Source organism: Topomyia yanbarensis, chromosome 2 (genome assembly GCF_030247195.1).
Source record: "Topomyia yanbarensis strain Yona2022 chromosome 2, ASM3024719v1, whole genome shotgun sequence".
Lineage (NCBI taxonomy): Eukaryota > Metazoa > Arthropoda > Insecta > Diptera > Culicidae > Topomyia > Topomyia yanbarensis.
The window spans coordinates 394,756,683-394,771,414 of NC_080671.1; the positions used below are offsets into that span (position 1 = coordinate 394,756,683).

Genomic DNA, 14,732 nt, shown 5'->3' on the forward strand with positions numbered 1-14,732 from the left:
AAAGCATCAGAACATCAAAATCTCATGTCAAATTTACTTTGACAATCTATCTAACAACCCCCAGCCTAACAACCTGTTCAGGATATAATCCAAACAATATGTGGAATCGTTGGATTATATGGGTTAAAGTTCGTGTATAATTTTCTTTAATTAGGAATCTTTTACACTACTAACGTAATGACAAATCTTCAAATCTGGCATCTCTGCTCCGTGGATCTGACAAATCGGTATATTTGGCAACGCTGATACTCGGTTCGCCTTTTAAAATTGTGGGTAAAATTCACAGTTTATTAATTGTGGGTATAATTCAACCTGTCAATCAATGTGAAGTCTTGGTGAATCGAACATACAGCAATCCGCATTGAAAACGTTGTATTTGTGGTGCGCACTGTTTCTTTGCATCTTGTGAAAATTTTAAAATATCGTACATAGAAGTACTCTGCTGGACTTGTAACCTGTGTAATTTTCGTGTAATGCATTGAAATATAATAGCGGAGTGAGTAACTCTTTGCGTACATTGTATTTTATCGTGGAAATTGAAAACCGCATACAAGTGAATAAGCAAACAGGAGTAGACAAAGATGGCGGCCAAAACAAGCATTATCGATGAAAGTGCCGATGATGGTGTACCGGCTGATTTCTGGAATGAGGTTCTTGATAGCTTCGACGTTATGGACGAATTGCAGGAAGGAAGTGAAGAAGCGAAGAAAGCTGCCGAAGAACTGGCTCGGAAGAAAAAGGAGGACGATCTTGAAAAGGTGAGAAAATTTAACGAGGCTTGGAATATTGCTCCTGCACCTGAAGAGACGAGAATTATAGTGGAAAAAAGAGATGAGCCAGAACCAGATCCGGTGCCGGCAACAAAACCCGAAGAAGTATCGGAATCATTGAGGGCGAAGTCACCCGACTGTGCTATTATTCCTATGGAAAGTGAAGTCATAACTGTAGAGGAAGATGCCATTCAGGTTTCGGAAAATTCAGTAGTTGTAATTCCTGCTGATGGTTTACCTAAGGATCCACGTTTGAAGCGCTTGGAGGAAAATAATCGCATTCAGAGTCCATCCAGTCCCACTCAGGAAGCGAGAAATAGTACCGTAGAACGTGAATCTTCTCAAAGGTATTTCCAGTTTGACCGAGAGAAAGAAGAACGCGAGGAACAGTTGCGCAAAGACCGGGAGGACTTTGAGAGGGCTAGGAGTAGGCTGAGATCACGAAGTCCAGGGGTTTATTTGCGTCGGTCGCACTCAGACGATGAGGAAGACATTGGACGACCATCATTCCGCTATGCCCGTAGTCAATCCAGATACCGTTCAAGAAGCCGGGAACGAGAGAGCAGAAGATCTAGAAGCCCTTGGAGAAGCCGCAGCAAACGTCGCAGTTCACGTAGTCGTGATCGTGGCCGAAGTCGTCGCCGTTCCTCTTCTAGGTCGCGATCCAGCTCGCGTACACATCGTAGAGCGGCAGAAACACCGACTGAAGGTCCTGCGGCCATGATGAATCAAATGACAGCGATGATGCAAATGATGACGGATCCCAAAATGATGATGACGATGAACCCTATGATGGCAATGATGATGCAAATGAATCCAATGATGGCAGCAGCAGCCGCAGCTGCTGCTGCTCAAAAACCCACAGATCTTCAGAATTCTGCGGGAGCGCAGCAGGACAAGAAAGATGATATCACGGCACAAGTAAGTATTTTTAGTAGGTATTTCTGGTTTAAACTAACAAAATTTGTGTATTTTCAGCTATTCTTAGAGAACAAGATAAATCTATCCGACTATTTGGCTTCGAAAAATCCAAATGATGGCAGAAAGTCGTCTCGGGTTAATCAGAAAGGTTAGTTAGAAACATGACTTTCTTTTTTATTTGGGATTGTTTATTTTCTATTTCCACAGTGATTCAGCACATCAAAGAAGCCATATCTATTCTAGACAAACAGGAAACAAAAGTACAATCCGCACGATTCCTGTACGTTGCTCCGACCTATCACACAGATCTGAAGAAATTAGACAACCGTTCTCCGTTGATATGGAATGATCAGAATGTTTTGTATTCTTCCACTAGTAAGTCCAAGGATGTAAGTCTTTGTGAACCTTTCCGCAACATTAACCACAAAATGAAACAGATGATCGAACGACTCGGTTTGGACGAGGGTAATATCTCTCAACGTCTAGCACAGCATATAAGTGCACAAACAAACAGTAATTCGACTGCAGATGTGGGAACGATTCAAGCTATTACTATTGTTCCTGTTCGAGGCGGCGCAACTACGAAACGAATTATTGACCGTTCAATACAGACGGAGGACTTAAATTGTATCGACTGCGTGCAACGACGTAGTAAAACTTACGTTTCCGTAAATACCCAAACGGCTAGTCGAGCTCGTATGATTGAAATTAGCGTTCAGACTGATCGCGATCGAGACAGTGAACTTAATTCGATGAACGAGCTGACTGTCAACCAGGTAAAGATAATAAACGAAATCATGAAGTACATGAAGAAACGCCATGTGTCAGGAACGATGGCCAACCTAAGGAACAATCTAGAGCGAGATGTTCCAGAATTGCGCAATCAACAGTTAAACGCCGGTCTTCATTACGTGTCGGAACTTATGGAAAGAAATGAACGAAATGCTAACCGTTATGCTGGTCCGAATCCTATGAATCCAACTGCTCGTGAATTGGCTGCTAGGCAGATGCTACCAGCTAATCGTGACAAAAGAGGCGCAGGTAATCCATTCCGGGATCCGCACCGCGGGGTAAACTTTGATGAAATAAACATGTTGACGTCGGTTGTGCCGGCCGGTTTTCGACAGTCACCACCGCGCAGATCTGGCGGTGGAAATCGCGGAATGAAACGTCCGTGGCCGTGAATCAGGAACATTTGAGCTACTATAAATGATTGGTTGAAAATAATCTTCGATGTAATTTGATAATCCTGTTTATCTACTTGGAAAAATGATCAAATACAGATTTGCTATGCGGCAGGAAAAGTATCGCTGTTTGAATTATAGATAGTAATATATCACTATTTATATAATGTTGGATTTTTCTCTTAACAGCACTATACAAGAACACAGTGGAATGAAGCGTCCCGGGTGGTTCTTTGCGGCTGCTTGAACGATACGTGTGAGAGATGTGAGTCAAGGCAGCGATGACTACCTTCGTCTGCTATGCTAAAACTTTTTTTATTGATTCGTGTAACTCTGGTTGTAACGGCTGGGTCAGAGTTGGGTTTTAGAACCGACATTAAGCTCCAAATGTGAACTTCCATGAGCCATATAGCTCCATGCTTTGCCGTGTTGATTCTTTCGAACCGAATCGATCTAAACGCGAGATTGGTGCAACCTAGTACCACTAATTTTGGTGATGAGCTTTGAGTGTATCCGGAGGCACGCCAAGGTTTTACCGGGACGGCCTACTCGCAGGCTACCCTTCCCTGTTGAGATAGTAGAATAGTGCAACTCTCGACAAACAAATGATTACAGCGCGAACGCCAACTCAAAAATCAAAAGAAAATGTTTTTTTTTCGAATTGACACCAGATTTTGACATTTCATGGATTTCTAAAATATTTGGTATAAAAAAAGAATATTGGCACTCTACCGTATATCAAGTATACTGAGGAGACAATTTTAGAAGTTCGAACTGATTGGTGGATTGTTGATTACGGTGCATATCGTTAAATTTAAATTACCGCCCTGGGCTTCGGTGATGAGCCTAAGGGCGCGTTCTCTTGCGTGGTGGATAAGAGTGGGAGATCCGAGCGAGTAGGGGAGAGAGGGTAACAGTGGATCAGCAGGAACAGTGAAACATACGATATAACATGAGCATGCATAAACAGAGTCGTCTTATTCCATCACATTTCATTCATCACATTTCATGCAGGTGCTGTTGTAATTTGGAAGATTTCTGATACTTCTAGCTCCCTTTTAAATTATTTGTTTGTTTCGCTACAGCAAAAGTAAAATAGCAATGCGATACATTATTCTGTTTTATGGAGTTACGGTTTATGAGTTACATTTTCAATATATTGCAATGTATAGCAAATTTACAGATCAATATTTGTTGCAAATGTAGTTTTTCACTATCCAGTCATGTTTATTTGCATTTCCATTATTTTCAAAAAATACCCATCGGGGAACAATGGAACAAGAACGCATGGGTAACAGTGGAAACCTGGTAAAATATTTCGCTATAGCGAGCTTTCGTTTGTGTGCATACATATTAACACAGCTATACCAACGTTCGTCTGGTTGCCAAATATAAAAACGTTGTTTCAATCAAAATACGCAGAAACTTTCAAGTAGTTGCTCTGTTTACATCAATTACTGCATTTTAAAGTTTTTTTTTCAAATAACTTCAAAATCGTGTACTTTTTTACAGTCGACAGGAAATAAAAATCTCAAAAATTAGCAAACTGGAAAAAATTATATAGTTTAATTCAACTGCCTAAAGAAATTCTGGCAACTCTGCCCTAGAATTGTTTTGTTTTTGTTTACCATCATCAAACGTGATTCGGTTCGTCTTTCAGCAATCCAAACCGTAAGAAATTTGTAAATTATCTTTAGTTTGTACCCTTCTAATAAGTTATTATTATAACATAACAGTTTTTGCAACCGGCCGAGACGGTTGTGCCTCCAGGTGGAAGGTTTTGTTCTCGAGAGAGTGACGGAGTGCGAGACGCTGTATGCGTTTTTGTGGGAGAGAGAGAGAGAGACCAGTTTGTTAAGTGTGAGTCGACAGTTGATACGTCGGAGGCGTGGTCAACGGCATCCTCGGTGTTTTGACAGCAAACCGCGGGTAGACGAATTTGCCTACCGCGGTGGCAGAAATCGACAGTGATCGTGCCTGTACACACAGAAAAAATATATTGTATTGGTGTCGTCGGGCAATTCTAATCGACGAGAGGGGAAGCGTCACAGGTAGACCCATTTGCTCTATTCGTCTACCGCAGAAGTGGTACGACGAATAAGGAAAACAAGTGGCACCGAAAAGTGCCGCATCGACAGTGGGATTTTCGCAGCAAGCCACAGGTAGCCACCTTTGTTTACCGCGACGGTGGAAACGGAGAGAGCGCGCTTGTGGTGGTGATACCGACGAGCAGCTTAACCGGAGAGAGTTTTGAAGTGTTGCAGGTAGGCCTATTTCTCTACTGAAGAAGCAACGCGACGAAGAAGGACAGCAAGTGTCACATTGTCAAACAACGGGCACCGAGTTTACAACGTAACACATGAGGTGTGTTCTACAGGTATAACAGGTATATTTTTCATTCCTTTTGTGATAGTTTTTCTTGCTAGGTAAAATGGATGAAGAGATGGGAGAACGAGTAACAGACCCTCCCCCTAAGCCTTATGCTGAAAATGTAAATCCGACTAGAATTAAAATTTACCCAGAGTCGTCAACGGGACCATGGATTGTATTTATTAGGCGTAAAGTAAAGGCGCTAAATATTATTCAAATTTCTAAAGATTTGACTTCGCGATTCTCGGATGTAAAAGAGATCGTCAAAGTCAATAAAGATAAAATACGCATTGTCGTTGGTAGTCTCAAACAAGCCAATGCAATTGCTTCTTGCGAGCTTTTTACGCGTGAGTATAGAGCGTATATTCCTTCAAAGGAAATTGAAATTGATGGGGTCATCACAGAATCGAGTTTGACTGTTGATGACATAATTAAGCATGGGGTTGGTCGTTTCAAAGACACCATACTTAAAGACGTAAAGATACTTGAATGCAAGCAATTGCATTCAGTATCACACGAAGGAGATAAAAAAGTTTATCGACTGTCTGACTCATTTCGAGTGACTTTCGCTGGGTCTGCGCTGCCCAACTATGTCATTATCGATAAGATTCGTCTCCCTGTTCGCCTTTTTATTCCTCGTGTAATGAATTGCCTTAATTGCAAACAGCTTGGCCACACAGCCACTTACTGTTCCAATAAGGCACGGTGTGGCAAATGTGGAGGTTCTCATCAAGAAGATACATGCAATGAAAATTCAGAAAAATGTTTAATGTGCGGAGAAAACTCACATGAGCTCCCTGCATGCCCCATTTATAAATTGCGTGAGGATAAAATTAAACGATCCTTGAAGGAGAGGTCTAAGCGCTCCTATGCAGAAATGTTGAAAAATGCTACCCCTAAACCCATCTTCTTAGAAAACACTTACACATCTCTATTTTCGGAACAGTCTGACTCTGACGGAGCGTGCGAAGGTACATCATTTGTTTTGCCCGGAAATTCCAGAAAAAGAAAACAGTCTTCTTTTCCCAAGCTGCCAAGAAAGGGCCTTAAAATTTCTCCACCAATAGATAAACTGCGCCCAAAACCGAAAAATCCCGATTCAAAACCGAAATCAATTCCGCCCGGTTTTTCGAACGTACAATCCAAACAGAACACCATTACTGGAAATAATAAAATTTCCACTTCCTCTGAGCCTCAGCCGGGGGTAGGATTATTGAAATTTTCTGAAATTGTTGATTGGATTTTTAAAGCATTCAATATTTCTGAACCACTAAAGAGTATACTTTCAGCTTTCCTCCCAACAATTAGAACATTTTTAGAGCAGCTGATTGCTCAATGGCCCATCCTTGCAGCGCTTGTATCTTTCAATGGGTAATTCACCTCCTCCAATGAAAGATTCCATCACTGTTTTACAGTGGAATTGCAGAAGTATCATACCTAAAATTGATTCCTTAAAAATTTTACTGCATAATTTAAAATGCGATGCTTTTGCTCTATGTGAAACATGGCTTACCTCAAACATTAATTTCAACTTAAATGATTTCAACATTATTCGCCTAGACCGAGACACCCCGTATGGAGGAGTGCTTCTAGGAATTAAAAAGTGCTATTCTTTCTATAGAATTAACATCCCCTTGTTTGCGGGCATTGAGGCTGTAGCTGTCCAAACGAACATTAAAGGCAAAGACATGTCTATCGCTTCTATATATATACCTCCCAAAGTTCAAATTGGACAACGTCAAATTTTTGAGGTAGTGGAATCCATGGCTGCTCCGCGTCTGATACTGGGAGACTTCAACTCGCACGGAGTATTGTGGGGTTCCCTCTACAATGATAATCGATCCTCTTTGATATACAATGTTTGTGACGAATTTAATATGACAGTTTTAAATACTGGCGAAACAACACGCATCCCCAGACCTCCTGCACGTCCAAGTGCATTAGATCTATCTCTGTGCTCGACATCACTTCGGTTAGATTGCACGTGGAAGGTTGTACCTGATCCTCACGGTAGCGATCATTTGCCAATCGTTGTTTCAATTAACAGTGAATTAGGCCTTACGAATTCAATCAATGTTCCTTATGACTTAACACGAAATATTGATTGGAAAACATACGAAACATTAATTTCCACTTCTCTTGCTTCGACAGAAGAGCTACCCCCTACCGAAGAATATGAATTCCTAGCGGGTTTAATTATTGAAGCAGCAGAACAAGCCCAAACGAAATGCAATCCTGGAATGACAATAAATAGACGGCCCCCTAATCCTTGGTGGGACAAAGAGTGCTCTGATGCATATGAAGCTAAACAAGTTGCCTACAAAGAAATTATGAAACAGAAAGGGGGTATACGTGAGAACTTCGAAAATTATTTCATTTTGCAAAACAAATTTGACAGTATACGTCGTGCCAAAAAATCTAGTTATTGGAGACACTTCGTTAATGGCTTGTCAAGAGAAACATCAATGAGTACTCTTTGGAACACAGCCAGAAGAATGAGGAATCGAAACGTGACTAATGAAAGCGAAGATTTTTCGAATCGTTGGATATTTAATTTTGCCAAGAAAATTTGTCCAGATTCTGCTCCTGCGCAGAAAATCACTCGCGATGCTCCCACAAGTAACGATTTCATAGATTCGCCTTTGACAATGATGGAATTCTCAATTGCACTCCTCTCATGCAACAATAATGCTCCGGGACTAGACAGAATTAAATTCAACTTGGTGAAGAATCTGCCTGACCTAGCAAAAAGACGCTTGTTGAATTTATTCAATATGCTTCTTGAGCAGAACATTGTCCCGCACGACTGGAGACAAGTGAGAGTTATCGCTATTCCAAAACCGGGAAAGCCAGCCTCCGATCATAACTCGTATCGACCGATTGCAATGCTATCCTGCATCAGGAAATTGTTGGAAAAAATTATCCTACGACGTCTCGACAATTGGGTCGAGGCGAACGGCTTGCTATCAGATACCCAGTTTGGTTTTCGGAGGGGAAAGGGAACGAATGATTGTCTGGCGCTACTTTCGTCAGAAATCCAACTCGCTTACGCAAAAAAAGAACAAATGGCGTCTGTGTTCTTAGACATAAAAGGAGCATTCGACTCAGTCTCCATTGATGTTCTCTCGGAGAAGCTACATCAATGTGGTCTTTCACCGATATTAAATAATTATTTATACAATTTATTGTCAGAAAAGCACATGCATTTTTCATATGGCGATTTGGCGACACTCAGAATAAGTTACATGGGCCTCCCACAAGGCTCTTGTCTAAGCCCCCTTCTCTATAATTTTTACGTGAATGACATTGATAATTGTATTGTCAGCCCATGCACCTTAAGACAACTTGCAGATGATGGGGTGGTTTCTGCCACAGGACCAAAAGCTATAAATTTACAACAACCATTGCAAGATAGCTTGGATAATTTATCAATTTGGGCTTTAAAGCTGGGCATCGATTTCTCTACGGAGAAAACAGAGTTGGTCGTTTTCTCAAGGAAGCGTGATCCAGCTCAGCTTCAGCTTCAGTTGGTTGGTAGAACGATAGCCCAAGTCCTGACTTTTAAATACCTTGGAATTTGGTTCGATTCTAAAGGCACATGGGGAGGCCACATTAGGTATCTAATAACGAAATGCCAACAAAGGATAAATTTTCTGCGAACAATAACTGGATCATGGTGGGGTTCTCATCCAAGTGACATGATAAGATTGTATCAAACAACAATACTTTCAGTAATGGAATATGGGTGCATCTGTTTCCGTTCAGCTGCGAACACTCACATTATTAAACTGGAACGGATACAGTATCGCTGTTTACGAATTGCCTTAGGTTGCATGCAGTCGACCCATACAATGAGTCTTGAAGTACTAGCGGGAGTTCTTCCTTTAAAAGACCGATTCTGGGATCTCTCTTCTCGTTTACTTATTCGATGTGAGGTTATGAACCCACTGGTAATTGAAAATTTTGAAAGACTTGTCGAGCTTCAACCCCAAACCAGATTCATGACAGTGTATTTCAATCACATGTCACAAGAAATAACGCCTGCTAGGTATGTTCCCACATACGTCAATATACTAGATATTCCTGAATCCACTTTATTCTTCGACACGTCCATGCAAGCAGAGATTCGTGGAATTCCGGATCATCTACGCTCGCGGGAGATCCCTAAAATATTCACAAGTAAATATCAACACATAGACTGCCTTAAAATGTTTTACACTGATGGGTCACGAATCAGTGAGGCCACTGGTTTCGGTATTTTCAACAATAATTTTTCAATTTCTCTCAAACTTGCAGAACCCGCCTCTGTTTATATAGCGGAACTAGCAGCAGTTCACTATAGTTTTCAAATAATTAATACTTTACCCCCAAACCATTACTTTATCCTCACTGATAGTCTCAGCACAATTGCAGCTCTACGCTCAAAGAGGATTGATAATCACGATCCATTCTTTTTGGGGAAGATACGAGAATCTCTGAGTAACCTGACAAGAAAATGTTATAAATTTACCCTAGTGTGGCTCCCCGCCCATTGCTCTATTGCGGGCAATGAGAAAGCTGATAATTTAGCCAAGATTGGTGCACTAGATGGTGAAATATATGAAAGACCCATCGCTTACAATGAATTTTATAGCGCTTCTCGACAGAGGACACTTGCTAGTTGGCAAACATCTTGGGACAATGGAGATATGGGACGATGGCTACACTCAATTATCCCTAAAGTATCAACGAAGGCATGGTTCAAAGGATTGGATGTAAGTCGGGACTTCATCCGTGTGATGTCTAGGCTCATGTCCAATCATTATACTTTAAATGCGCATCTCCGTCGTATTGGGCTCGCTGAGGGTAATCATTGTGCTTGTGGAGAGGGTTACCATGACATTGAGCATGTTGTTTGGTCCTGCACTGAATATCGTGAAGCCAGATCACAATTAGTAGATTCTTTACAAGTCCGAGGTAGACCAATCCATGTTCCTGTTAGAGACATCCTGGCGTATCGCGATCCTCTATACATGGAACTTATCTATCATTTTCTAAAAACAGCGTCTGTCAAAATTTAATTAAATACATCTCCTCATACTCTCATCCAAGGCTAATCATTCACCAATTAAGGTGTCCTAGAATATTTAGTTTTTAAATTCAGACAATAACAGAAAAAAAGTAAATAAATACACCCGAAAATACTAGATCATTATGAAATACAACAATGTAAGGAAAAAAGCAAACAATAAAGTGATTTCAGTGTTAGTTTTAGACAAAGTACTAGTATAGTTAAAATTAGTCTTAAGGATTTTTGTAACGTGCTATGTAAAAAAAGAAACTGGCGTAAAAAGCTTTTGCAAATGCCGTGTCAAATAAACGTATGGAAAAAAAAAATAAGTTATTATTGCAGGTTTACATCGCCGTACACGAAGGGGCGGATTTTTAACATTATCCGATGCATGATCCTGCGGTGGTAAGAATCTTACGATCGAAAAACTCAGAACCGTAAGATCAAACAAACTGTAAAATTTCACCCAATATAGAACATTTATCTGTTTCAGATGCCACGGAACCCCAAGCGAAAATCAAACATCGGAAATTTTACCGAGGATTTGATGCGGAACGCCGTTTTCAGAGTCCTGCAGGGAGAGAAAATTCGTTCAGTAGCCAGGGAAAAACACTTGTCCTTTGCCACTCTACACAGATATGTGAAAAAACAGAGGCAAAACGCGGAAGAAATGGTGATGATGCGCCCGAATTATGCAGTGAACAAAATATTCAGTACTGCCCTTGAGGATAGTTTGGCGGAATACATTATCAGATGTGCAAATATGATGTACGGATTGACGAAGATTGAGGTTAGGAAGCTAGCCTATGAAATGGCTTTTGCAAATAATTTAAAGTACCCTCCAAAATGGGACCACTGCAAGTTAGCGGGTAAAGAATGGCTTTACGGTTTCATGCGCCGACATCCTAATTTGTCTCTTCGAAGCCCCGAAGGTTGTAGCATGGCTAGAGCTTCCTCATTCAATCGTACAAAAGTTGATGCGTTTTTTGATTTGTTGAACGACGTTATGAAAAGATATCCTCAGTTCGCTGATGGAACCAGAGTGTACAACCTCGATGAGACTGGAACAATGACGGTTCAAAAATCACCGAAAATAATTGCGCAAAAGGGACAGAAACAGGTCAGCAAGGTAACCAGTGGAGAAAGAGGAACTTTAGTAACGACATGTGCGATTATCGGTGCCACAGGAAACAATCTGCCACCTGCAATGATTTTCCCTCGTGTGCACTTTCGAAGCAATATGCTAAACGGTGCTCCTGCAGGAACCTTAGGTTTGGCGAACCCATCAGGTTGGATGAATCGCGAGCTCTTTGTAGAAGTGCTGACGCACTTCATAAAATACACAAATTCTTCAAAAGAAGCCATTTGTCCATAAAAGTGCTGGATCTGGCAAAAGACAACGGTGTTACTATTTTGACAATTCCTCCACACTGCAGCAATAAACTACAACCTCTGGACGTTGGCGTGTTTCGATCGTTCAGTTTGTACTACAATGCGGCTATTGATTCATTACTAATGCGCACTCCGGGGTGTCCTATGACAATATACAACGTAGCTGAATGTGTTGGTGTTGCGTACAGGAAAAGTATGACTAACGAGAATATTTCTACAGCATTCAAAAAAACTGGAATATTCCCATTTAATCGTCATATTTTCACTGACATTGATTTTCTACCGTCGGCTGTTTCTGAAAGGGCAAACCCATCTAATGCTCAACCTGAACTCCAACCAGATTTTCCAGTCGAAAAAAGCACGGACACTGCAGTATCACACACATCTAAATACGAACTGAATGAACAATTACCGCAACTAATTCAAAAGAATAGCGCGAGCATCACAACAGTGGTACAAATAAAAAAAGAAGAAAATTCTCTATTGCCATTGGTGCGCCCGGAAAATATTTGTGGATTCCCTAGCAGGGATATAAAATTGGGAAAGCGTCGAACAAGAGGTAGATGCTTGATTGCGACCGACACATCTGTAAAAAAAGAACTTGAGGCTAAGCAATGCAAGCAGAAACGTTTGGAGAAAACAGGAAAATCAGCAAGGAAGAAGATAAATATTAAAGAAGAACCACTGGAAATAAACGGATCATCAAATGAGCGTCCGATGGTCTTAGTTCCTGACAGTGTACCGTCTACTCTCGTTCCTGTCGATCCGACAAAAAGAAAAGGACGTGGAACATCCAAACTCTGCGTTCCTGTATCCAAACTGAAAGCGAAGCAAACAAAAGGTTTAGACAATCCTAGGAAACGAGAGTTACGATAAATTTTAAACGAAGCACCGCCGATTATGCCTTTCACTACATCCACTTTTGTCCACGAAAAAAGGACGTGAATGTTATGCAATGATGCAATGTTTAATGATATTAAATATGCTTTTCTGTGTTACCATAAAAATACTTTTATTTATTACTTTATATTATTATTATTATTGGATAAGATTTTCTCCCTCGGCATGATACTGTACCTTGATGTGGTCCGGGGGCTTTTCCACCAAAGCAGTATTACAGTGATGATATCACATAAACTTGGGATACGATTATTTTCTTTTTAGTTAAGCTACATTGTGATCAATTTTAGTACTTAACTTGGCGACCTTTATTATCCACTGCCATGGTCAAATAATATACAATGTGGGTTTAGGGCCCAATTCTCTCTGCAGGCACCTCATTCCAAACGTACAAACGTGGCCTACGCGATAACACAAACCTGGTCACAAATACGAACGCCCGCGATCTCGTCAATATTCGAACACCCCGATTGATTAGGTGAACGTTGGAACCTAAGAACCTAAGCTCGCGCAATCATGAATCGGTCGCGTCCGGAAGTCTCCGCCCTTGATCATAGTAGCTCAAATTCATGCCTTTAGTTGGACCAATAGAAATAAAAACTAGACAAGACGTCCACGTGCGATCGTTGAAGAATGCGCGAACATGCGAATGGCCGCACGCTTATAAAAATGGTGTGTCCACGCGAAGTTACATACTAGCACACGCGACAAAAACGTCCACATACAAACGCTCGAGTCCTTCGCGATCATCCACGCACGACCACACCCACGATCTCGTAAAAAGTATAACACCCTGGTGACTAAGTGAACGGTTTAGCACTTATAAATTAACAATCCCGGTCTCGAGAGTGAACCTCCAAATGCCCGTGTTCGCGCGAAACTACATAAAAATCGAATGCAAAGTCACATACACGCGACAAACAAATATAAAAATGCTGGAGCCCTTCGCGACCATCCACGCAACCTATACTCGCGCTCTTCCAGACATTATAACATCCCTGTGATAATGTGGACGTCTCAGCACTTGTAATCACTCAAACGCGGTCTCAAACGTGAACCTACAGTCCCCCGCACTCGTGCATTCATGAGTCGTTCGCGTCCGGAGGTCTCTATCCTCGATTCCAGAAGTCTAGGTCCATGCCTTAATTAAATCAATTAGCTCTACAGTTCCAGTAGGACAACTCTCGAAAAAAATCGGCATATTATTAATACTCAATAACAATACTAACTCTTCTCTTTATTTTTTTTTATTTATTTTCGGTCTCATGCGTTTATATTCTTGTGATGACCTTTTCGAGCTCACCCATCCAAGAAGAGCAACATTGCTGCCCACAATGATTCTTCTCTGCCATCGGACGTCGCCAGGTTTTAGAACAATGGAGATGTATTCTCATACTCGATGGAATCAGATAAGTAGGAACGATCAACAAACTGCAAGTAGTATATTACACATTTCTTGTTTTGAAGTATAAAATATTATTCGTATTAAAATATTATTTACAGGCTCCACACATATCTCAACACACACAAATACACAAAAGCTTGACAGGTGACTGGGCCAAGTGCATTCACTCGCAGGATCTATCATTTCGATGATCGCCTCGATTCTACGAAACCAGTGCACAAGTAAGCTGACATAAGCTAGTCTCATCTGGTGAATGCATGTAACCTGGAAACCCCAGACACGACAGGACGAGACGGACAGACTGGACTCGATGGGGCCTAGTTCAGAGTTTTTGAGCATTCTTCAATGCACGGTTATTGACCTAAAAAAAGAAACATTCGGCATGTTATTTTTCCTTTTATTACTGTATCTTGAGTTGGGTTCATACTGATATTCATAAGCACAGTCAATTGCATATTCTCCCATATACATTCACATCCAAAACGTCCAAACGCCGCTAACTTTCGCGATAACACAAACCTGGTCAAAAACGCGAACTTACATTACAATTTCAATCATCCACACACACCTACGCTCGCAATTTCGCCAACACCCCTTTACTTAAGTTAACTTTTCAGCACCTATAACTTTACAACCGCGGTCTCAAGCATTAACCCACCACTCGCGCGATCATAGACTGGCTACGTTCGGAATTCTCTACTCTCGATCAGCCTAGACTCATGCCTTCAGTTGGACCGATT

The 14,732-nt window shown here is 41.2% G+C and overlaps 1 protein-coding gene across 1 annotated transcript; it reads left to right on the forward strand.

Annotated features, from left to right (window-relative positions):
- Nucleotides 1-335: 335 nt before the first annotated feature.
- Nucleotides 336-2,995, forward strand: LOC131684834 (uncharacterized). Its single transcript, XM_058968038.1, has 3 exons — nucleotides 336-1,691; nucleotides 1,749-1,839; nucleotides 1,899-2,995. Exons 1-3 carry the CDS (start codon nucleotides 582-584, stop codon nucleotides 2,873-2,875), a joined length of 2,178 nt encoding a protein of 725 aa, XP_058824021.1. The 5' UTR covers nucleotides 336-581; the 3' UTR covers nucleotides 2,876-2,995.
- Nucleotides 2,996-14,732: the final 11,737 nt, after the last annotated feature.

Coding starts and splice junctions, on each gene's coding strand:
- LOC131684834 (XM_058968038.1), top strand. CDS start 582: ATGGCGGCCAAAACAAGCATTATCGATGAAAGTGCCGATGATGGTGTA. Junction 1,692..1,748: donor AAGATGATATCACGGCACAA/GTAAGTATTTTT, acceptor GTGTATTTTCAG/CTATTCTTAGAGAACAAGAT. Junction 1,840..1,898: donor GTCTCGGGTTAATCAGAAAG/GTTAGTTAGAAA, acceptor CTATTTCCACAG/TGATTCAGCACATCAAAGAA.